The following is a 25,575-nucleotide window of genomic DNA, read 5'->3' on the forward strand; positions in this document are numbered from 1 at the left end:
AATAGATAACTTCAATATTTATTTGCATACTCTCTCTCTCTCTGTCTCTAAAATGAAAATACATTATGTATTAATAAATGTGTGTTTGTAAGTTTAATATACAGTAGCAGTATAGGCCAAATGTGTGTACACACCTTTTCATCCAATCCATGAAAACATGAAATATCTGCATGCTGTTCTGTCTGTGGTGGATACCTTCACTGCTCACTTCGAGAATAAAATGTTAGCAAAAGCATTAGTACGACATCACAGACGTTGTAATGTTCATCAAGGTGCAGGTAATTGTGGCTCATCCAGCAATTTATTTTGGTAGTCTTTTTTAATCATCTTTGTCCTTTATGTTTAATAGTGTGAATTTGGTGGTTAAAATGTTTGGTGGGGTTTTGAGACAGAAACCACCATACTAATATTAACATGAATGAGTCAAGCTCGAGAAAAAGGCATATAATTGTAGCCAGGTCGCGCCCTCCTAGTTCGGCGTTGCAACTAGTCAGGTCAAGAGCAATGCAAGTACTTTCTGAGTTCCCGCAAATACAGAAACTTCTTTCACTTTGCCTGGATAAGAAAATACTTGGTTGTGGCCTCTACTGCTCGGGGGTGATGCTTTTGGGCTATAAGAGGAATAATGGCTAGGGTGTTAATTTCTAGGCCTATTCAGGCAAGAAGCCAGTGTGAGCTTATAAAGGTGAGGGTGGTGCCCAGTCCCAAGCTCATAAGTAAAAGGGTGAGTACGTAGGGGTTCATTAGTATGGGAAGGATTTTAACCAACATGTTTGGGGTATGGGCCCAAAAGCTTATTTAGCTGACCTTACTAGAAAATGGTGTAGAGGAAGCACCCGAAGTTTTGATTTTCGGAGGAAGGGTTCAATTCCCTTATTTCTAAGGAGCTGAGGGGAGTTTAACCCCCGTGGTTCACCCTATCAAAGTGTCCCTCGGAGCGATTTGAACGTCGATGATAATCGGGCTAATATAATTGTCACCTTGTCGTCTTTTGCTCTGTACGTTTGGTAGGAGCCGGACTAAAAACAGGATGTGGTATGGGGTGCTGGGCACCAAGGAGCTTTTACAGAGGACATACAAAAACCTGGAACAGAAGGTGCAGCTGGAGGTATGTGAGGTTGTGATTAACACCTTGTGGCAGTCCAAAAATGTACTGTATGGGGAAAAAAAATAATTACTGGCTTGGCTTGTTCTCTTCCATGTTTAGTGTGATGGGCAGTACATTCCCCTCCCCAGCCTTCAGGGAATCGCTGTGTTGAATATCCCCAGTTACGCTGGTGGGACCAACTTTTGGGGTGGAACGAAAGAGGATGATGTGAGTATTTTATATATAATAATATATAATTTTATATATAATATAATATTATATATATATATATATATATATATATATATTTATTTATTTATTTATTTATTTATTTTTATTTTTTTTATTTCTTTGTAGGGCTCTGAATTAACTTTTTTCACAAAAAAGGCTAGTAGATGTTAATCTTACTAGCCAAACACGCACTCACGAATGGGTCAAAGTGGCTAGTAGTCCTAAGTTGGTCTTTTCTACCTACCAAACTGAAATTTCACCAGCATTTGGCCGGTTGACTGGTGTTAATTTAGAGCCCTGTACGTATATCTTGAAACTTGAATTATTTAATTTTTGCGATGCAAAATTGTGATGCATTTTTTGTTATCATGGACTTATCATCTGTCAATGACCCCAGTAATTTAAGATTATTGTTTTTCTTGACTGATATCTTTACATAATCTAAGCATTTTGTAACGATATTAGGCTTCACCTGTTAACCTGCCTTTGCTGAGGATAATTAATGGCACATCTACGAACCCCTATTGCAATGAGCACAGAACATATTTCATTTTAAGAGAGCATCAAAGAACATGCATTCCACCAATCTCTCTCCCTCTCTCTCTCTCTCTCTCTCTCTCTCTCTCTCTCTCTCTCTCTCTCTATCTCTCTCTCTCTGTCTGCCTCTACTTCTCTCTCTCTCTTTCTCTCTCACTCACTCACTGTGTCACACACACACACACACACACACACACACACACACACACACACACACACACACACACACACACACACACACACACACACACACACACACACACACACACACACACACACATGCACACTCACATACGCAGCCATGATGACACAGACATGATGGCACAAGCTAGATATCACTACCAAACAAAACAATATTACACTACATAACATCATACACGACACAACAGCAAATATAGATAACTTAATAAACAAAGAAACAAGGTTTGTTGTCTTACAAAGAGAAATTGTAGACATGTTAGTGTACTCCAGAGCAACATCCAGGTTGACCAGTAGATTTATGTACTTTTATTAAAGGGGTATGCCACTATTTTGGGGCTTAATACAGTTAAAATCGTTGGCTGGGGTTTATAAAGGTGGTAAAGTGTCTTATTTTTCATGTGAGCCGTTGTCTTGCTTTAAGACAAGTTAAAAGAGGGAGCATGTCGCTAAGCTAGTGAAAGTCAATGCATCCGTGTAGCATGCTAAATAGTGGCATACCCCTTTAATATAAAACACTAAAATACGAGCTTCAATAGGGGATGTGCATCTGTCTATCTGAGAGAGAAAGAACATCAAGGGGCTCTAAACAACTCCATTACAGTACATGTGCTTTTGTGTTGCAGATATTTTGTGCTCCATCATTTGACGACAAGATCTTGGAAGTGGTGGCTGTGTTTGGTAGCATGCAAATGGCCGTGTCCCGAGTCATCAAACTTCAGCATCATCGTATTGCTCAGGTGTGTCATACCGTTCATTAAACACAGACAGGCTTCTCTATCCTGACAAGCCAGACTAAATGTGAGACTTATGTGAATATTTCGTCTAGATCAATGAGACATCGGAAGATTGTTGATGGGAACAACCCGTTGTTTTTCAAACTGTGTCTGTGTCTATTGACCAACGCATTGTTGTCACTCCCCCGAAACCCTGTCCACGTTGCATCCAAAAATAATTTTGGCCGCTGGCGGATGGGGCTAGTTTACTAGGCTAAGGCGTCTCCCCCCCCCCCCCCCCCCCCCCCCCCCCCCCCCCCAATATCATGTACTCGGAAAGACATACTGCGTGTTTACACCAGAAACGACCAAAGCTCAGGGTGTCCACTTGTGCTTGAATTCCTTGAAAATGCTTGAATTTCAATTAAGTGTATTCAAGGTTGTGAAAATGCTTGACTTTTTGTTGAAATGCTTGAAATGTGTGTCAAGTCTAAGTCAGTAAGCCAAATAATAGAAATAAATTGTTCAGGTACATCAAACATCTGAGGGAGTGAAATGTCAGTTGGGATTTGCCATTCAACACTCTAAAATGGATTAGAATGCAGGAAATTGCATCTTAAAAACACAACATTTTCTGGGGGAGGAGCCCCACACCCCCTTCCCGCGACCTACTAAAGGTGCTGGAAAACTGAACATTTGGTGCTTGAAGGTGCTTGAAATGTTCTTGAATTTGTTCATGAAATAGGTGTGGGAACGCTGAAAGCTACCGAGTAGCTGAGATCGGTGAAGAAGTTTCGCCAGGAATTTGCTGTATTCACTTTGGACGACTTTGACATGTTTGATTTAGCTAATCTGGGCTGAGTTTCCCAAAAACTCTTAAGTAGTACTTAAGCCTAAGTAGTACTTAAGTATGAGGGGCCGTCTAGGCAATATCATATCACAAAAAGTTAATGCATAAAATAGTCGTATTGGCCTACATGCAATGTTTTGTTCTGGTACATGCAAATAAAATGCTTGCATGTGTGAGGTAAAATAATGTCGTTATAAACTTTTAGTGATGATGTGAAACCTTTTTCTGGTATATTGCCTAGGTGGCCCCTCATACTTAAGTACTACTTAGGCTTAAGTACTACTTAAGAGTTTTTGGGAAACTCAGCCCAGATAACAACTCTGGCTTGTCAGCTCTGTGATATAGTATGAATTATGAACATTCCAAATGGTTTTTGGTGAACCGTGTCATAGCTCATTACCATAACATTAGCTTGACTTTAATTGACTTGAGAAATAATGACTTATGTCGCTCCGGTAGCATAAGCCGCTTTGGGTGTACAGGCAGCATAACGCTGTCTTTACGAGTGTATCTATTTTTGGAAATGCATCTATTTATATTGAGTTTTAAGTGGAGATGTAAGATACCTTGTCACAATTGTGTTTTTTTTTTGTGTAGCCCCATTATGCACGCTGTACCACCAGTGGCACGCTGTAATAGTCCCTGACAAGTTTACTACTATAGAAACCTGAGGTTTCTTCCTGACTACAGGGGGTCTTTTTTCTCAGACCTCAATGAGCTTTTTTTCCCCCTCACAAACTATGAATCAAGCGAAAGGGAGTTTTTCCTCACCCCTGATGCCACCAGGGGCCGCACCTGAGCGCCCAATCTCTGTGTGACTATCTATGACTTATGATAGGCCCAGCCACTATGGACCGTACACATCTAAGAATCCTGGTCCTAACCTACGTTGACCTTATGACTCTACATTCTCTGTCTATCTCTTCTTCCTCTGCCTTCCTGCTTTTTCTGCCTCTCCTCTATACCTCTCCTTTTAAATCTATCTCTCCTCTCCTTTTAAATCTATCTCTAACAATGTTTTTTCCCATTTGTTAAGCACTTTGAGTTACATGCCTTGTATGACACAGTGCTATACAAATACAATTATTATTATTATTATTATTATTACACTATTATGACATAACACAGGGCCTTAAGTATTGCACTTTGACTTGATTACAGCAAATTTATATAATGCTGTGTCTTAACAGGGTAAATAGGATCAAAATGCATACATGGATGAAAAAATATCTGTATGCGTGTGAAATGTAGCCAGGCCACGCCCTGCTAGTGACGCAACACCTTTGACGTTGCTTCTAGTCAGGCCAAGAGCAATGTAAATATTGTTTCTCATCTCCCAAACAATAGGGAACTTCACCCACTTTGTCAGGAACCAATCAACCAGTAGCAAACCAAGGGAGGCGGGTCAACCATGCCATTTGGGAAATGTTAATTGTTATGCTCAAAGTCTCAAAGAGATTTGAAAGTCGATGATAATCAGGCTATGTAAAATGAAGCTAAATGTAACGTTCCATAGATGTAAACGTGGTTGTACTTGTTGGTTAACTATGGACTTCCTACTGCCACCGCTTGTTTTTTTCAGTGTCGGTCAGTGAAGATTACGATCCTGGGTGACGAGGGGATGCCAATACAGGTGGATGGTGAAGCCTGGATACAGCCTCCTGGGATCATCAAGATTCAACACAAAAATAGAGCTCAGATGCTGACAAGAGACAGGGTAAGCCTTTTTCACTATGTTTACATACCGTTTTTAATTCAGAATTAATAATTCACAATTTAATAGTTACGTCGAGTTCCCTTTCATCTTTCATTTAATTCTGAATTGTGAAGTGTTTGCATGACGTTTTCAAAGCGGAATTGAATTAAGCTTTATTCAGAATTGAAGTGAGTTAATTGGAATTAAATGTCCCATGTAAACGTAGCCATTGTGTACACTGTAGAAATTGGGATAAAATGTTAATGGTACTGACAAGAAAATGAACAATTTTTGGTGTGTCTGTTTGGTGTGTGTGTGTGTGTGTGTGTGTGTGTGTGTGTGTGTGTGTGTGTGTGTGTGTGTGTGTGTGTGTGTGTGTGTGTGTGTGTGTGTGTGTGTGTGTGTGTGTGTGTGTGTGTGTGTGTGTGTATACCAACCATTACAGGAACGCATCCTCCAGCTTGGATATCAATGCAAATTAATAGTCCTAATTTTTGGTAGCTTAGGCCACATACACAAGAATGTTGTCAGAGGACTGCAGATTGCGGGACTGCAGAAAGGGAGCGCAAAAACACTAGCAAAATTTTGCTCTGTTTCAGCTATAATAGGTAGCATGCAAATATGGAGACGAAGATGTTTTGTTTATCCTTGAATGATGTTTCATCTTTTGTAACAACAATGCTGGCATAAGTAAGTGTGTAAGTCTTTTAAAATCTGCCAGCCTGTCAATAGCCTATTCCAAAATATTTGGATCTTGTACCTTAATGCTTGTCTCTTGGGTCCAAATAAAAGTAATCAAATGTGTGTGTGTGTGTGTGTGTGTGTGTGTGTGTGTGTGTGTGTGTGTGTGTGTGTGTGTGTGTGTGTGTGTGTGTGTGTGTGTGTGTGTGTGTGTGTGTGTGTGTGTGTGTGTGTGTGTGTTTTGATATGCATGGTTGTGTATATGTGGACAGGCATTTGAGAACACCTTGAAATCATGGGAGGATAAGCTGAAATTTGACAAGCCTCCAATGCGCTCAATGTACTCGCAATACTCGGTAGATTTGGCCAGCGAGGAGGAGACGACTCTAATTCAGACGTGTGCTCATGCTGCCGAGGAGCTCATAACCAGGTGATGTTCAAATCCTCAGAGCTTACATGACATTCACTGGTACCTGTAGCATTGGTAGCCCATAATGACACTGCAAATTAAACTGTTTGGAGGATTTTGCGATGTTGTGAACCCCACGGCACTAGTTTCATTCATTTTCTGATTTCTTTATTTGCTTTTTCATGTGTTTGAGACTCAGTATCCTAGGTGCACATAGGTGCTGTGCTGTTTTTGTAAGTTTTGTTGCCCTTTATTTGCATTTAAGTATAGGCCTGTTTTAGTTTCATTGTTTGAGTTGCATGCTGTACCCTTAATGGGCTGTAACGAGGTACCTTCATTTGGCTGTGTTGGCCTGATTTCCAATTAGTGGAGTTTGATTGATTAAGCCATATGATTGGCTGATTGGGTGCTTGCCCGGTGTATTTAAATCCCTGTGCAGGGATCTCGGGAGGCTCATTTTGATTTTGAAGCACATGAGTGCTGTCACCCCAGTGGGTACAAGCTGTGGGGTTTTCTTGGTGGTACTTTTTTGAAGTCCACTGTGTGACTGTACCATTTTCTTTGTTTTTGTTAAGTTAGCTTACTTTTTGTATCTTTTGTTGTGTTGGTTTCTTACCTTTTTGTAAATAATTATCTTCACTTTCGGGACTTTGGTTTAATAAAAACCCATCATTTTTTCACCCTTAATTTTTTGTCACTGCATTGCTGAATTTCTCCTGGCCATGAGGCTACACTACAACATTTGGTGGCAGCGGTGGGATGGCTACCGTGAGGTCATCGGAAGCGTACCCATTGTGTGTGAGCCGTAATTCCATGTGAGGGACCCCCAGGATTGGTGACCCCGGTGCGAGGGACCCCAGTGATGGGTGAAGCATTGATGATGGGGCACACTGGATGGGAGAAGCATGATGGGCAGTTGCGTGAGGGACCCCATGAGTGTGTGAAGCTTATCGGTGTGCTTCCTGAAGGGGAAGGCTGTGTGATGGAGTGACCATCACTAGGGTTGTGTGTGTGTTCTGACTATTGCACCAATGAGCCTGGCTCTTTGGTGTAGCGGTCAGAGCCCCAGTTTACTACCCCAGAAAGTCTGGGTTCGAGTCCCAGTGGGGCAACTCTACTCCCCTTCGCTAAAGATTTACACACTTTCACACTTCACTTACATTCTTACCGGGCACACACAGGCGGCGACAAGACTAAGCGTCGCTGGACTCTGTAGTAAGAGCGATGAAACATGAATACAATGCAAGCACACTGAGTGCTTTTCATTGTCATTATGCAAGTATACTGAGATTTGAGCTTCCCTACAAGGCGCACAGAGTCCTTCATAGATGAACTCAGTCCTGTAAGTATGCGTTCAGTATAGTGACAGCTTTTGGGGAGGGAGCTGTTCTTCATTCTGTTGGTTCTGGTTGGTAATGACTTGTAGCGCTAGACAGAGGGCAACAGTAAGAGCAGATGGAAGCCAGGGTCTGAGTGGTCTCAGAAGAAATTAGAATAGAGGAGAAGCTTCACTCCCGTTAGTTCCAATTGTAGCCAGTAAGCGTTGCAGTTCCTCTTGGATGCCCACTAGGGGGCAAATGTGGGCAAGTGAAACCCCCATTGATATCCATTCACTTGCCTGCAAGCGCCAACTAGCTGCAGTTCATCTTGAGTGCCCACTAGGGGGCAAACGTGGGCAAGTGAAAAGCCCATTCACATCCATTCACTTGCCTGCAAGCACCAACTAGGATACAGTATCACCGGAGAGTGAATCCCCCTGGTGGTCTTTAATGGTACTCCTGGCTCTGCTTAGACAGCGGGAGTTGTAAATGGAGATTATGGGAGACAGGGGGCATCCTATGATTGTGCTGTGTTGTTTACCCTCTGCAGTCTCTTCGGCGTGAGTGCCACACTGACACTGTCCATTTCCCAATGTCAAGTGTTCTAGCCTTGGTAGTGCGTGAAACACCCAGTGATTGGATACTCCGCAGAGTTCAACAAATAGTATCCAATCACTGGGTGTTTCACACACTCAGGCTAGAACACTTTTAATTGTGAAATAATGATTGTGTAGGTCAGCAGGCTCGCTATGGTGGAATGGTCAAAGGTCACTAGCAAGCTTGTGTATAGATCAGGGGTGTCAAACTCATTTTGGTCTGGGGGCCGCATACAACCCATGTGAACCTCAAGCGGGCCGCATTAGTAACATCATCGCAAAAAAAACGTAAAGCAGAGGATTAGTGTTCAGTACTATCACGTTTTAAGTGTGTTGAATATGTAGAAAGCAATGCAATACTGATAATCCTATGCATAATGTCCTTGACTTCATTCATTCATTGGCAACCATCAATGAATTAAATATGGGACTGTTCATTTTGGCAGGGGGTCTGGGGGTTTTGTATTAATTTTGTATTTCTTAGATGTAATTTCCTGCATTTTCATGCATTCTAACATCCCGTTTCCAGTTTCAGCTTAATAGGAACCAATACAAATCCAATTATATTTATTATTTAATTACAACCAATACCAATACAATACGAATAAAAAGTATTAACATTTTATCTCTATATATGAGGTCTATAATATATGAGCTTCATCAAATGCCTGTTACAGTACAAATTCACCATTTATAATAGAAGTGTGATGTGCAGTCATGGGTGAGCGGTTAGGGCGTCAGACTTGCATCCCAGAGGTTGCCGGTTCGACTCCCGACCCGCCAGGTTGGTGGGGGGAGTAATCAACCAGTGCTCTCCCCCATACTCCTCCATGACTGAGGTACCCTGAGCATGGTACCGTCCCACCGCACTGCTCCCCATGGGGCGCCACTGAGGGCTGCCCCCTTGCACGGGTGAGGCATAAATGCAATTTTGTTGTGTGCAGTGTTCACTTGTGTGCTGTCGAGTGCTGTGTCACAATGACAATGGGAGTTGGAGTTTCCCAATGGGCTTTCACTTTCACTTTTCACTTTACTACATATATGCAGTATAACAGAGGGACCATTGGGTTAATGTCATGCAGGTCTCGATTTTGCCCCGAGGGGCGTAATTGCGCATTTCGGTTATTTCATTGAAAAAAAAAAACGTAAAAAAAACAAAAAAACAATTTATTTTTTAACATCCGGGCCGGATGCGGTCCGCGGGCCGTATGTTTGACACCCCTGGTCTAGATGTTCTTTTTTAGCACTCTCAGGAAGTGCAATTGCTGCGGGGACTTTTTTTTTTTAACCAGAGCTGAGGTGTTGATTGACCTGGACAGATCAGCTGAGATGTGGACTCGTAGGAATTTAAATAAGTTCACTCTCTCCACACAAGTTCAGGCAGTGTTGCCAGATGTCTGTGATCAAATCCCGCCCAAAAGGTGCTAAAAAACTGCCCAATTTTAACAAATTGCATTGATATCTATGGGCATAAAACTGCACAAAAATCGCCAAATGGCAGATTTTTCCCGTTTTTACCTGCAGACAGCCATCCCAAACTGCCCAATCTGGCAACACTGAGTCCAGGTTGAGTTCCTTCGTTTAGAAGAGATGATGTTAAAGGATTGTCACAGTACTACAGATACTATCATACTTTCTCAAAATGCATCCTTTGGCAGTGATTTTGCTGTAGAGTGACTGTATTTCATCCCAAACATGCAAAAATGAGGCAGACTTGCTCCAACTCCGGAGAAATCCTTCAAATAGTAAACATGCCAGGAATCCTACACAATGTTGAAGTGAGGTGCTGCCGGGTGTTAGCTTAGTAGATGGATTCCAGCTGTTGCAATGAAACATGCTAGCAAGTTCCTCCGCCAGACACAGGGAACGACTGGTGAACATTTAACCCAGAGACAGAGATTGAAAATGAGCTCATTTCCAAAAATTTGAAATGCAATTTAGATGCACTCACTAACCCTTTCTTCCTTGTATTTTCATATTAGGATATGTGAAGCAGCTAAAACCAATGGCCTCTTGGAACAAGAACTTGCTCACGCGGTCAACGCCTCATCACATGCCATCAACAAAACCAACCCCAAATTTCCTGAGGTAAACCATGATAGTTTCTAACACTTAATTGTCTCGAAGTCCTGACCTTGTGAACTCAATATCTGAATAGAATGCCTTAAGTCTGGTGTTAGTAGGCTACATAATTAGTTTTAGCTTGCACCTCTACATGGGTTTCTCCGTTTACAGACACTCACACTGTGTGTGCACTGCGCAGCCATGAGCTGGCTAGGTGCTTAAGATTGAGAGTCCCATTGGAGTAGTATAGTGTTAGCCAGGCCACGCCCCCTAGTGACGCAACACCGTCATTGTTGCTTCTTGTCAGGCCACCAGCAAGATAGATATACCTTCTGATCTCCTGGGAAATCGGGAACACCACCCACTTTGTCTTGAACCAATCAACTTTGAGCAGCTCCAAACGGCCCTGGGTAGAGGTGTGTTCAAGGCAGTGACGTGGTTTAAGCAGGTTCGGCACAGCCTTTTCTGGCCTCAACCAGTCGCAAACCGAGGGAGGCTGGACGGTTACATACCGCCATTCAGACATACCGCCATTCCGACATACCGCCATTCCGACATTGACTTTTTATTTCTAGAACCATTTTTTCAGCTTGCAGGAACTGTTTTCAGACCCTACCTGTAAGGGAATTTGGACCCTGACAAAATTAGACCCTAAATTAGAGTCACCCTCTCCACTCCACTCGTGTAGCAACATTGTTGCAAATGTCAATTGAGTTGGAACGTTGGTCACGTGTCTCTTAAGTACTTGCAATGTTAAAATGGCTCGGAATGACAATCAAATACTGTCGGCATGGCGGTATGTCGGCATGGCGGTATGTCGGAATGGCGGTTGCCCCCCAGGCTGGACAACCATGATGTCTGGGAAACGTCAACGGTTATGCAAGGGTTTAGACTAAGTCTCGAACAAAGATTTGAAGGTCGATGATAATCAGGCAAGTATAGAGTGTTTTCAGCTGGCTTCCGTGGTTTCTGTACTCCTACTGATTCATTTGGGAGAACAAATACCAAATACCAAGTCTACCACTGGGCTACACAGTCTTATGCACTGTGAAAAGCTTCAGTGGGACTTTCAATGTTAAACACCTAGCCGCTAACACCTTGCCACTAGTTAAACACCTAGCCACTAAGCACTCTGGCAATTCCTGGCTGTGCGCACAACTTTTTTAAGTTTTCTGCCACATTAGCAGCTTTACAATTTAAGAGCAATTTATTAGCAATATGTTTTTTTTTCCTTGGATAGAAGTCCTTTTTCTACCTGGTAGCTTCACCTTTAAATTTGATTGGCTTTAATGGTGAATGTGTTAACAAACAAAATCACAAGATTATGTCAAGCATGGGCTAAGAAAGATGTTTGGTGACTAGTAAGTCATGTGCTGAAAAGTTGATTTTTGTAATCTGTATTTTCACAGAGTTTGACACGGAATACAGCCATTGAAGTAGCAAGCACTGTTAAGGCATTGTACAATGAGACAAAGGCGTTGCTTGTGGGAAGGGTGTCTTTGGTAAGTCTGCTAGCTTTATTGCCTTTCAAAGCTGTAATATTTGCAATCAGGTCATTTACTGTACGTAATGCACTTTCCCAACAGCAACTAGACACAGTTCATGAGGAACTCATATCAAGTGCTCTTCAGAATGTGGAGACAGAACTAGGCAAATTAGCCGAAATCTCCTGGCTGTATTACATCTTCCAACCCAGCGATGAAGGGGTAAGTGTGCAGTTTCTGAACTAGAGTTGACATAGAGTTGCCAATCTTCCTTGAAGATACCTTGTGATGTGTGTTAAAGATTAAGCCCCTTATTTCATTTCCTTATACATTTTTGGGTATAAGTTAGCAAAGCAATGCTTTTGCTGTCAGGTTAGTGTGTTCACTACCAATCGAATCTCACGCACATCCAGTGACTGGTTTCGGGTGCAGGTTCAAAAAAAGTTAATCCATAGATAATGAAGAATACCGCACACTGATGAACTCCCATTTAAGCCATTTTATTGCGTGACGTTTCGGGCCAACCTGGCCCTTCCGCAGAGCGTCTGAGGAAGGGCCAGGTTGGCCCGAAACGTCCCGCAATAAAATGGCTTAAATGGGAGTTCATCGGTGTGCGGTTTTCTTCATTACCTATAGTGTGTTCACTACTTCACTGAATTGTTTTGTTTGCATCCAATCATTGTGCTCTGTGGGTATTTGAGACACAGGATTGACATCTTTGAGTAATTTTACAAACTAAAAGTCAGAGAATGCGCACACATCAGTAGCACAGGTGCTGGTCCAAAAATAAGACAACTGAAAGGGGAAAAATCCTTTAAACACACTCAGCTGTGATGGGGAACACAGTTCACAGTTCTGAATGTAAGTCTTTCAGAAACAAAGCGGTCTTCATAGAACAGTGTCCACAGCAGTTAAGAAATTCTGAACATTCTCTCAAACCATTTCCAGAGAATCCCGGTTAATTAGTAAAATCAAAGTAGCAGAAGTATGTTAGGATGAGGTTGAATTAATTTTCTCTTCGTTTTGAAAATCTTGTTAATACTCCTTTCCACTAGTTTGCAGACATATATCTCCATCCATGCTCAGAGGTACTGCCATTTGCTAAGTAATTTCCATTTAAAACTGAATGGAACGGGTAGTAATGAACCTACTTGAATGAAATAACTACTCAATTGGAATAAATATGCTTATGTAAACTCGATCCGAATCAATGTCTGATCCGATGAAAATTCACAACGAATTAGAGGTGGTGTTGTCCATTCCATTTACTACATTTCAATTCCATTTTGACCAGGGTTCCACAATGTACGTAGCCTAGTAAACTAGCCCCACCCGCCAGTGGCCAAAATGGGTCTAGCCTCGGACAATGCCCCAGGCCCTGAAACTGGCTGATCAATCACAACACAGCAGGTTTGTTTCGATTTGTTTTGAATCTTTGGATGCAAAGCGGGCATGGTTATGAGGGAGTGACGACAAAAGCGTTGGCCAATAGGCACAGACACCGTTTGAAAAACAACGGGTTGTTCCCATCAACAATTTCCCGATGTCTCATTGATCGGGGCCAGACTAAATATTCACTTTTAATCTCACATTTAGGCTGGCTTGCCAGGCTACGATGTATGGTCTTGTGTAAACTTAGTAATAGTTTGACGCTTAAAATGTGTCTTGCACCATCATTAATTTGCTGCAATTATGGCTGCTGCTTGTAAGTGGTCTATTGATGAAACATAATTTATTGGACCTCTTAAAACAATTAAAAATCATCAACAGGCTGGATGGGGGAAACCAGAGGGATGATGACCTGTTGTATAATGTATTTCACAAACTTAATGAAGCTGGGGTTAATTGCTCTATCGACCAAATAATAATGATAAAAAACACACAAGAAAACCCAAGAAAAAACATTTTGTGAGGCCGGCACTTACCAGCACAGACAACAAACACTGGTGTGGATGTTGGACGTGATGAATTTGAGGATTAGACCGAAAAATAAATCTTCTGGTAAGTTAGTTGTTTTTAGTTGTTTCATTGCTAACAAGTCTTTATCTTTTTGGTTAGTTGTAATAGAAGGTGAGAAAGTGGATCGCACTCGGGTTCTTCTTTTCTTCTTTTTATTTTGTATTTTTTACATAGCAGCAGAAGTGTAGACAAACGTTTCGGCTGTTACCTTCGTCAGTGTCTCGTCTTACTAAGCTACTTCCTGAGTTTTATGTAGGCGTCTCCTTTGATCACCTGTTGTTGATTGGGAATGACGCAGTGCGCGCTCCAAAGCATCAGGCCTGGAAGCCGTTCATTAATTGGAGTGCCCACTGCGCCACCTCCTGGATCAGTACAAATAAGTCTACAAAAACATTTGAAATGCATTTATAACAATTCAAGGGATGAAATGAGGTAGCAACATGAGAACTTAAGTCCATAAATGTACATGTGTACATATGGTTAAGTCAACAAGGCCAAATCTCATAATACATAAAAGACAGAAGTAAACACCGGAAAAAAACATGAAAAAACTAGAGGGGCATTAGAGGAAAGGTGACAAATCAAAGTCTTCGTTCATGCCCCCTGGCAACATGGATTGGACACAATGCATCCAAAATGCCTCTCTCTTGAGAAGCATCTTGTCTACATTCCTCCCTCTCCGAGGTGTTTGAATTTGCTCAATTCCTATGCATGTCAAGTCTCCAAGGTTAGTTGTAATACAAATGTAAAATTTACAGACATCACTTACGGTAACTATTATATCACTACCTTTTCTCAATCTCAAACTGAAGTCTACGCTATGAGACCTGACACTCATGACGTTATCTACGATGTTGTGTTTATTTGAGTGTTGTGAAAACATACCCACAAAGAGCTTTATAAATTCATCTCTGTAAAATGGATAGAAGGCGAGCTCTTGCTCTTCTAGAGTTCGATCTTGAATCAAGAAATAGACCAAGAAAGTAATAGAACATCTGGAAAGCCACCCGTGACATGAAGCTGATTTTCCGTCGTGTCTTGAACTTTTTTCTACTCAATCCATACATGCAGAAAATCTGTACTTCCCCTTAAATTGATATTCATCACAGAATACACTCATATTTTGTTAAAAAAAAAACAGTAAAACAAATCCGGGTTTCACTTCAATATCCGCGTTTTGTGTGAACTTGGCCTTATGCATGTGTTTGGCTATACTGAATATATGGATTGAATATGAATGAAAAATTACGGTTTATTTGAAGCCTGCTTCAGGTCAGAGGTAGATGCAATGTTAGGCCCCCCTGTCCCACATCCTATAACAACAACAACAACAACAATAATAATAATGGCCAACGTTGTCAACATTTTTTTGAAGGGTCAAGGTCATCTGGATATGGCAGACTCCTTCAATGCTGGTCTACTGAACAACGATGCCTGATGAAGACCCTGTTGGGTTGAAACGTTGTCTGACCTGAACACATTTTCAAAGCAGAGCTATAGACTTATACTCTTTCCACTACTGAACAACAGGCCACAGCATAATAAATGAAGACTGTCGGTAGAGGCTGCTGCCCAAATTCTTTGAGGAAAGCTCAACAACAAATACATGTTTTTAGGCCAGCTTTTTGAGCATTCAGGTCTTTACTTGCTCATCAACCCTAATCAACTTATGGAGCTCCACATTACGTATATTATCATTCTTGCACGAGGCTGTAGTCTACAGTAACTCTACATTGGAGAGCTGCAACACATTGGAGAGTGCAACACACAAAAGTATTGCCCCAATATGTATTGTCTCACAAGTTACCTCAGTAACATTTACACATGTAGTAATAATGCAGTCTTGTACTCTACACACAATGTATCTCAAAAGTGAGTGCACCCCTCAACAGCAACCCCCCTCAACATTTCCCACGAATCAATCAATTTTTTTTCTTATTTTTCGGGATTAAACCTAATGCCCAGGAGTTAAGGCAGAACTAGCAAATAACATCATTGACCATACATTGACCATGCATTTTCACATACTCACTTTTGTTGCCAGGGGCTTAGACCTTCATTTTGAGATATTTTGAATGATCAATAACAATAGTACTGTTATATACGCTGCACAATCACTACCTTTCATTGTGTTATAGTGGCATTTCTTTAGCGTTGTCCCATGAAATTATATACTTCAAAATCTTCAGAAACGTCAGGGATGTACTCACTTTTGTGAGTAGTGGTTTTTATGTTTATGTTATTTGTTTCTAAATAAATGATTTTTTTGCCTATTGCTGTGCCGTTACTGTCTTTGCTAGACTTAAATGATTTAATTACAAAAAACCTTCCCTCATTGTCCTTCACTAGCATGGTTATACAAATACACAGCGCTTAGCCTATTAGTGAAGCCTATCTCTTGTGTGGTGGGCGCTCTCCTCTTTTTTCTGAGGTTGGTTTCAGGAACAGGCTCATCACGACAAATCTTTGGATACATCCCTTTTTTCAAAAAAAAATGTAGGGGCATTTTTGCCTTTATTTCGATAGGACAGTATGAGAGGCGACAGAAAGTGAGTGGGAGAGCGAGATGGGGGGGATCAAACCTAGGTTGCGGGCGTAGTAACCCTGTGCCCTACCGTTAGGTCAATACATCCCATCTTTAACTATGCTGTTTGTGTCTGGCTCTGTCTACGGTGCGGAGGGACAGGATATTTTCGGGCAAACTAAACATTTTGCTGTTATAACAATCAGAGTAGTTCCATGAATGTAGAATGAGATTAAAACAAGCAGGGTTCACCTTAGAGCAACACATATGCACACTGAATTGTTTATGTAACCTTTGTGTCATCCAGCATCACTCACTGGAGGATGACAAGAGGAACAGCCGAAGTAACATGTTCCGCATAGTACCTAAGTTCAAGAAGGAAAGAGCACCCAGGAAACCCAGTCCACAGTCAGGTAATTCTCCAGTTAAATTATTTAAGTAGAGTTATTACATTACATTACATTACATTACATTGCATTTGGCAGACGCTTTATAACCAAAGCGACTTTCAAAAGAAGACATAATCATAGCCAACATCGCTAGCAGATACAAAGTGCACAGGAAATATACAGAACAACAAGTGCAGATGCAAAGAAGGGTTATTTTAATTTTATTTTATTTTATTTTATAGAAGCAGATCAGGCAGTGAAGAAGCATGTGAGAGGACCACTCATTTTTTTATCACTATTAGGCCTCGTTTATTTACATACGTATTTTGATGCTGTGATGAACATATTTTTGTCCGCTAGCCTTTCGTTGACATGTAAATGGAGTTCTACGCAACTACCTCAGACGGATACCTAGTGTAGAGTGTCCCTGGAGCAATTGGGGGGTTAAGTGCCTTGCTCAAGGGCTTTTCAGCCATGGATTGAGGTGTAGGGAAAGGTAAGGGTGGTAATCGAATCTGAAAAGTTGTAAACATTAGGACGTGTGTATGACACAACGATTGTTTCAAGGAAGAATTTTGCCGTAAGAATATTAGAAACTAGCCTAGTAAACTAGCGCCACCCGTTGGCAGTCAATTTTTTTACATTTTACTGGTCTAGCCTCGATCCATAGCCGTGAATTGCCAAATTGCCCTGAATCTGGCAAACCAATCACAACGCAGAGATTTATTTTAAATCAAAGCGGGCGGGGTTTTGAGGGAGTGGTGACGAAGCCCGCAACGCTGGGGAAGCACAACAACAAGAAAGATGGCGCAGATTGGTCAGAGTGTTGGCCTACAAGTATAGGCACAGGTACGGTTTGAAAGACAACGGGTTGTTCTCATCAACAAACTTCAGATGTGTCATTCATCGGGGCCAGACTAAATTAAACATCCAATCTCACATTTAGTCTGGTTTATCAGGCTAATTAGAAACAACACTTTTGAGAAATGGACCCAGAGCAATGGAACGCAAATACAGTACATGGCATGTATCTTCACGCTAGATCATGACATTTTTCGGGAATTCCTGTGAGTCACGTGATTCCCGCAGGATTCCTGGGGTATGGGATTAAACATTTTATCAATCCTGTGATTGGGATTGGACGTGAATTAAAATGAATGGGTACCATCAGGAGTGAGAATGTCAAAAATAGATGATTTTCATCTGTTTAAAACAACCAACATTAGGCCCTACACCCATCTATTGCAGTATTTTTTTGGTTAAACAAGGTCAAAAACCCTCTGCTATTTTTCTTTAAAAAACAAGACGGGTGACAGTGGGGCTGATTTGAAGTGGGAGCGGGCTGTATTGGGAGTCATATTTACGCTTCAACATGAAATCAAAATTAAACACGAGGGAAAAACTTGCAACATGAAACATGCACAAGTTGACCGATATTCAACAAGGACTTCACAGTGTTTAAATGCAAGTGGTACAAATTACGAACTAAATCAGACGGAACACATGATGGCGCAAGGGAGACGAGTGGTGGCATGTTCCATCAAGGCCCTGAAGCCTCTGCTGCCCTGGTCTCTAAACAGGGGCCAAATCCGGCCCGGGCTTGGCAAACATGCGGTCAGAACAAATGAAAACATACGTGTGTGATTTTCGATCACTAAAACTTCAGTGGGTAATCTCTCCAAAGCATTCACGGAGAGTTAAATCTTATGCTAACAGTCTCATTAACAAGAAGGGAAAACGGTCGGAAAAGCAAAAATCTGTTCTCTGTCCAGACATCTAACTTGTTTCTCATTGGGTTGAGGTGTTGATTTGGCCCGCAGCCTCACTTGCGCTACATAATTGGGCCCTTGAAGAAAAATAATTGGAGACCAGTGTTCTATTGCAACAGCCACTACCACACACACTAGTACCCTTAGCTTGTACATGCTTTTGTTTCCCTTAACTTTCCCCCTCTTTCTTGTGGATGTCCAATGTGTTAACCTGCATGCATACAAAGTTTCGTGATTAGTCCTCCAAAAAAACCTCTCCTTTTCTGACAGCGTTAACTTGAGTTTCCTCCCTGTAACACTACTACTACAGGTTTCTTACCCCCTTTTCTGTAACTCTTTTTATGTGTGCTGCTGATTGTGTTGCTTCTGTGACGTTGGTGTGTGAGGGGGCTGTGGACCTAAGGGGGCTTCTTGCTCTTGTGTAGTTCAGAGATGGGACACAGAGGATGTGGCCGCATGGCTGGAGCAGCTCAGCCTGGGCGAATACAAAGACACCTTCGTCCAGCATGATATCCGCGGCGCCGAGCTTCTTCACCTCGAGAGGAGAGACCTGAAGGTATATGCCATGCTGTCAGTCAGTAACGTCTTTGGTAACACTTTACTTAAAGCCCATTCTGTAGTGCATTATGAGCGTATTCATAATGAATTCACAATGCATTATGGCTACACTCATAATGCTTCATGATGTATTATATCAACGAGTACAAAGATGCCTTCGTACAGCATGATATCCGCGGCGCCGATCTTCTTCACCTCGAGAGGAGAGACCTGAAGGTATATACAGTATATGCCAGTCAGCTAAAGAAAAGAAAGCTCCCGCACACTGTTCACATTTGCATGGTTTACTGCAACGTTTCGGTCTACTGACCTTCTTCAAGCAATTCAACAGTACAAATGGTTACAAACATAGTTCGGTTTGCTGGGTTGGATATGCCAGTCAGTCAGTAACGTCTTAACGTCAAGAAAGCAGAGAATGCACGCACGTCAGTGGTAGCCTGGTTCTCACCAGATGGTGTGTGTGCAGCTCCGGCGCCCCCTGGTGGAGCAGAGCTATTACACTACCGCTCCACCAGGGGGCTTTGGAGCCACACAGACACACACGTCTGGTGAGGCTACGTCAGTGGCACCGGTGCTGGACAAAACAAAATAACTGAAGTAAATAATGAATGTCCGCAACACTGTTAATGCACCCAGTTGTTTAATGGTAAGACATTTTGGACGTTAGTCATTCTTTAAGTGCAACATTAAGTTACACTCGAAGAAGGTTTGAAACGTCATGCCATTAACCACCTGGGAGCATTAACAGTGTTGCGGACATGTATTATGTACTTCAGAAACGTCTCTTTGCCACAGATCAGTCAACACCTCCACCTCCACCTCCACCCCCCACCCCCCATCCCCTACGGGACCTCCTCGGTTCAGTTGTCTGTTGTCTTTGCTCTTGTGTGCTGCTTCGCTCTGGCTGGTGTCCTCTGTGCATATGTAAAAACCTCTCTCCTGGAACCTTACTTTTGTGCATGCACTGGTACTAACACAATGTAACACGGCACATTAAAAGCATTATCAGACGTGGTACTACTCCACAGACTTCAAAGTAAATGAAGGATGAGGTATAGTGAAAACATTTGGACACTTGTAAAGGGTCATTCCACAACAAAAACTCCATCCACGTTATACACTTTACTTTCTTTAAAGAGTTTGTTTGGACTTTTTATGCCTTAATTATATAAATGACAAAGTGACAGGAAAGAAGTTTTGAGAGAGGGGGATGGGGTAGTATTGAATTTGAATCTGGGTCACCAGATCGGGAGCATCAGTGTGTTGTTAGTGTGTCATTAGTGTGTTGTGCCACATCACCAGTTTTAAGCACCTCTTTGTATTAATACATGTGGAAGAAGTTCACTATTCAGTGTGTTTTAGGATGTGCAATCTGCGGGTGAAATCCAACACTTGTTTCAAATTACCAAAACAGCGCCAATGGTGATTTTTCTGTAAAGTTCCTTACATACTGTACGTTCATACACCACTACCACATCATGTGACCTGAAAGAACCTTTTCGTCACAATTCACTTAGCATGAATTCATGAATTCACTTGGCTCACATCTGACCCTCTGCTCATATAGTGCGAGGACATGAGTTGTGAGCTGAAAATACTGAAAATATTGCACATTGTAAGCCCGGTATTAGCAAAGCCTTAGGAAAGTCCTGAGGAAATTCTTAATGCGATCAATGGTTTGATTGCATCTGGGAAATCCTGCAGATATGCTGCAAGTAAGTGGTTCTAAGTAGTAGACAGGGCCGGCCCTTGGCATAGGCAGTATTGGCAAATGCTAAGGGCGCCACTCCAGTAGGGGGCGCCGCAACAGAGAATCAGGGATTTTTTAAAAATCTAACGAATCGAATCAAAGTGTGGATTACATGTTCTAACAATGAAATGAAAATTGGTACTTTGGAAAAATGATGTTACACTGGTATTACATGGTATTAAATATTGTTACACTGGTTATTACACTGTACCTTATGTGGTAGATCCACTGTAATAGTGAACCATTAAAATAAAGTGTAACCCTTTATTTTAATGGGGCTTTAATTACAGTGTACTTACTCATTAGGTACAGTGGAATAACTGGTGTAATAACATGTAAGTACAACTGAAGTACATGTCATTACATCATACTCACAATGGGTTTTTTGTGTACTTACATACCAAGGGTGCCTTGGGCCTCATTTTAGCCCTTTGTCTCCCTGGTAGAATTCATCACTTTGGCAAAGTATTATAAAACCACTTCATAGTACATTGAGCTCCAGAAAAATTGGGAACACTTTGTCAGGAAGCAAACAACCAGTAGCAAACCAAGGGAGGTGGGTCAGCCATGCAATTTGGGAAATGTTAATTGTTATGTTCTTGGTTAGACCAAGTCTCGGAAGAGATGTGGATGTCAATGATAATCAGGCTAAGTTGGCCTCAATAGTTGGAAATGGTTGGGATTAGAGATGTCCGATATTAGCTTTTTTGCCGATATCCGATATGCCGATATTGTCCAACTCTCAATTTTCGATTTCGATATCGTCCGATGCCGATATATGTGGGTTATTTTTCCCCATAACAAATTTTTGGTAACATTACAAATCTGCTGTTGTGGAACAAAATATGCTTAATTTTATTGTAATGCCCCACTAGATGCATTCTCGAATGCAACAAAGCTTTCTAAATATTAACATTGTCTGTGCAAAATAGAAAAATAATTAAGGAGAAAAGTGTACAGTAATTCAAGCATTATTATATCGGTTTTGATAGGTCAAAAATCCGATACCGATATTGACTGATATTACATTTTATGCTATTATTGGGCCGATAATATCTGTGGGCCGATATTATCGGACATCTCTAGTTGGGATCCTCTGATATGGGCGATGGGCTGTTCTTAAATGTGCCTCTCCTTTATCTTTTCAGGACCTGGGGATCATGAAGGTGGGCCACATGAAGAGGATTCTACAGGGAACTAAAGATCTGGCCAAGAGCGTTCTAGATCTCTGAGCAATGGGAGCTTCTTGGCTGAAGTGCCAAAATACCAACCTGAAATTCTGCTTGGGTTTACCCAGTTGAGTTCAGTGTGTTGTATTCATGGATTGGATATACCACATGTGCTGTTGTAGTCATTCGGGGTTTTAAAGGTATAAAAGGACAAGACTGAGTGTAGTAAGGTGGTGACTGTAAAGTTTGCATAGACTACTACTAGACATTTGAACCAAACTCTTGTCTGTGGCTGGTCTGGTCTGCTACGATGGCCAGAGAATCTCTTAGCAATATTTCGAACTGTACAGGTCAAAATTAACACTGAAGCTTCAGAGTTTCATACAGTCTCCTAAGTTTCATGTAGGTTTCTTTAAACACTGAATCATTCTTTCTTGAATTGGATATTTATTATTCTGCATGATTAGCATATTACTTGAAGTGACTATCATTTCATCACTTTGTTTTTATTCTATATTTATGTATGAGCGGATATACCTTATAAATTGTTTTGTGCAATATTTACTTGAATATACTTAACTGGTTGATGTTTACAGATTCAAAGGGGTAATGCCGAACACATGTTTCTATGAAATGATCCCTTATTTAAATGTGTCTTATTCAGCCAGTGTTCTTAAGCGTACAAAGTATATGTTTTAGGATGTTGTGCCTGGGAGTAGGGAAGTAGCTAGCCAAGGCTAATTTCATATTGTAGAGATTAAACTAGCTTGCTTGCCAAGTCTTAAGGAGTTTTATCAGGGTCAAGAATTCTAATATTTCGTAATGTAAAACTAAGTAATAACATATAGAGTGATATTTTACAATGTGGTATACATATTGATGGATGTGGATGTTAATACATTTACGTAAGAAGCAGTTTCACACAAGTTTATTATGCTCCGTTCTGGGTTAAGTTGTTATTATAATCATTTGAGGTCACATGCCACGTTCTGTGTAGTTATCAGTATTATACAACAGGGTATAAGTGGAATTTGCTTTCTGTATGGTGTGAAATTTGCACAGCAGTTTTAATGATCCCAACTCATGTAAAAATGCCTTGTACTTTGCCGATACAAGATTATTTGTTTACATTGAGTGAACTATGCTATAATGCTGTGCCATTGTTGATCTATTCCACTGACAATGCTGTTTTATGATGAAGGTGCAATCTTGTTCTATGATGAAGGTGCAATCTTGTATTTTTGATAGTTTTATTCACCTGTGAAGTATGCTACTTTCTATGCCTCGATCACACAAATGGTAATGATATTGTTCTTTCTATATTGATGTAACATGTAGATATGTTACCACTTATGAGATTTTTTTTGTCTTATTCATCAAACTTGCAACCAAATTCTTATTCCTTCCTCTTTGTGCTTCCAACGTTACAGTGTTTGAAAGTGATTTTTTTTTTTTAGATTGGCAAGACTGTATTGTATGCCTATCAGGCTTGTAATAATACTATGTAGTTACTTATGTATAAGAAAACCTAAAGTTCACAATCGCTTTCATTTGCCAAGCTTTACAGGAAGTATATCATGACCATGGCCAGTGATAGGTTTGTCTGGGCCCGGGGCAAAATCATCTGAAAGGGCCCCCCTCCAAATACATACAATGTAACTGGGCCCCCTCCAAGGCTGGATTAAAATCGCCTTGGGCTATAGGCTGCAGCTATATCTTGGCTGTGCATTAATCTAGCCCTGGACCCTTCTATCCCGAGCCTGATCTCGAAAAATGTTGTCTAATTTCTCACGCAAACCAACATCCAAAATTGCGTCCAAATTCCGACGCTTTCCCTGCTGTCTAGAGCACATAGAGCTGATTGGTCAAGCTGTGCCCTTACCAAAACCACCCCTAAACTTAACCTGTCAGTAATGCAAGGTTTCCGAGTTGTACAATTGTGCCCTACCCAAAAATATCTCTAAACCATCCCTATTTGTGCCCTGACCGACACTAACCCTAAACCTAACCTGTCACAGACAGCTGCATGGCAACTGTGCAAGTGTGCTTAAGGGAATGCGTAAACGCGACGCAATCTAAGGTTTTGGTTTGCGTGAGAGTATAGACGCAGTTACTTCGAGATCTTGTAGCTATCCCTGGGCTGAGCCATTTGCCCCGCCCCAGTCGCAGGCCTGATGATCATGACCATCATTCCTGTTTGCTTTCTTCCACCTAGCTTCCCTCTTACTATGCCCTTTTCTTTGCTAAGTTATGTCTTGAGAATGACATAATACTACTGAGAATGTCTGAATGCACTAAGAACTACAATAGTAAAGGAATAGCATCTTATTATGGTGAAATCAAGTTCCCTAAAAATACTATCACTTCAATGAAAGACTGCGCAATTTTATAGAATTTTACACAACTCAATTTTCAAGAGAAAAAAAATGTAACGGCTTTTGTCATACACCATGTTTCAAATTAAAATGCAAATGATTTTTTTCACTGATTTCCAGAAAACAGTCAGTATAAACGATAGCCATTGTAATTCTCCAATCATCAGAGTACAAATAATGAAGTAAATGATAGCGTAAGACCACAGTGCAAAAAATCATACAAAATAATACAAAAAATGATTGGAAAAAAACTTTCATTTTTCATTGCATTTTTTTGTCCAGTACAGCAAAGGAGCAGGTGCTTTAGCACCACCTCGACTGTGCACAGTGTGCACAGGTAGGCACTGCACACCTATGGCGCACCAGGAATATTGATTATGTAAATCAGTGAAAATGTAGTTTGCATAATAATTTGGAAAGCGCGCGCACACACACACACACACACACGTATACATATGTTTGGGCAATTCCATATACATTTTAATGACTTCTACTGCACCATCATTATTTTTCACATTCTATGTCTGATGAGAATCAACCCAATTACATGTCTTGTTTAAAGGGGTATGAAACAACAGACAATATTCATGAAAATAAACGTTTTACATTTTCCGTCATGCTGTATTTTCGTTGTTGTTGTTGTTGTTGTTGTTGTTGTCCAAGCTAGCTGATCACATCATTAGCAAATAAAATTGCAAATAAACTTTTATACAGTCACAGATACAGCTTGTGCAGGCAGGACACTCAAACACATGCAAAAATCACTAGTAGGCTATTAGACTACAGTATGCACACATGCACCTAAGACCTCTTAAAGGAGCCTGATCACTCTCCATTGGTGACCATTGTAGCCACCGTAAAAAAAAAAAAAAAAGTTCCACTTCCATCTAGGAGGTGGTCGTGACAAGTGAAAAATGAGATACTGGCTGAAATTGACAGTTTTATGCTGAAATTCACTGAGCTCCTAAGAGCAGCCCATTTTTTCACTTTTTTTTTTTTTTTTTTTTTTTTTAAAGTGCCTATAGGTGCTTTAATGTACACACCTTTGGCCGGGCCAAGTGATTAGGACACCTGATTCTGAATCTGACCAGGACGTGTTAGCTAATAGGCCTACTTGATAGTGTATGTACAGGGTGTCCCAAAAATGTATACTTTAGATCATTGTGAAGTAAGTGGTATTTAACATCCATTTCAATTCAAATTGAATTAGGGCC

The 25,575-nt window shown here is 41.1% G+C and overlaps 1 protein-coding gene across 3 annotated transcripts in view; it reads left to right on the forward strand.

Moving 5' to 3' along the window:
- Positions 1–24,973, forward strand: part of dgkh (diacylglycerol kinase, eta) — a 60,577-nt gene extending 35,604 nt beyond the window's left edge. The window contains exons 21-31 of one of the 3 annotated variants that reach the window (XM_063213062.1): positions 1,012–1,108; positions 1,208–1,315; positions 2,680–2,793; positions 5,202–5,336; positions 6,269–6,426; positions 10,303–10,408; positions 11,794–11,886; positions 11,971–12,090; positions 16,659–16,764; positions 18,935–19,065; positions 21,966–24,973. In XM_063213062.1, the coding sequence (XP_063069132.1) occupies positions 1,012–1,108; positions 1,208–1,315; positions 2,680–2,793; positions 5,202–5,336; positions 6,269–6,426; positions 10,303–10,408; positions 11,794–11,886; positions 11,971–12,090; positions 16,659–16,764; positions 18,935–19,065; positions 21,966–22,049 (1,252 nt within the window). In that variant the 3' untranslated portion in view covers positions 22,050–24,973. The remainder of the gene's footprint in view (positions 1–1,011; positions 1,109–1,207; positions 1,316–2,679; positions 2,794–5,201; positions 5,337–6,268; positions 6,427–10,302; positions 10,409–11,793; positions 11,887–11,970; positions 12,091–16,658; positions 16,765–18,934; positions 19,066–21,965) is intronic. The other 2 variants (XM_063213063.1, XM_063213064.1) reach the window with 2 other exon arrangements.
- The last annotated feature ends 602 nt before the right edge of the window (positions 24,974–25,575 follow it).

The sequence above is a fragment of the Engraulis encrasicolus genome, chromosome 13 (genome assembly GCF_034702125.1).
Source record: "Engraulis encrasicolus isolate BLACKSEA-1 chromosome 13, IST_EnEncr_1.0, whole genome shotgun sequence".
Classification (NCBI taxonomy): domain Eukaryota; kingdom Metazoa; phylum Chordata; class Actinopteri; order Clupeiformes; family Engraulidae; genus Engraulis; species Engraulis encrasicolus.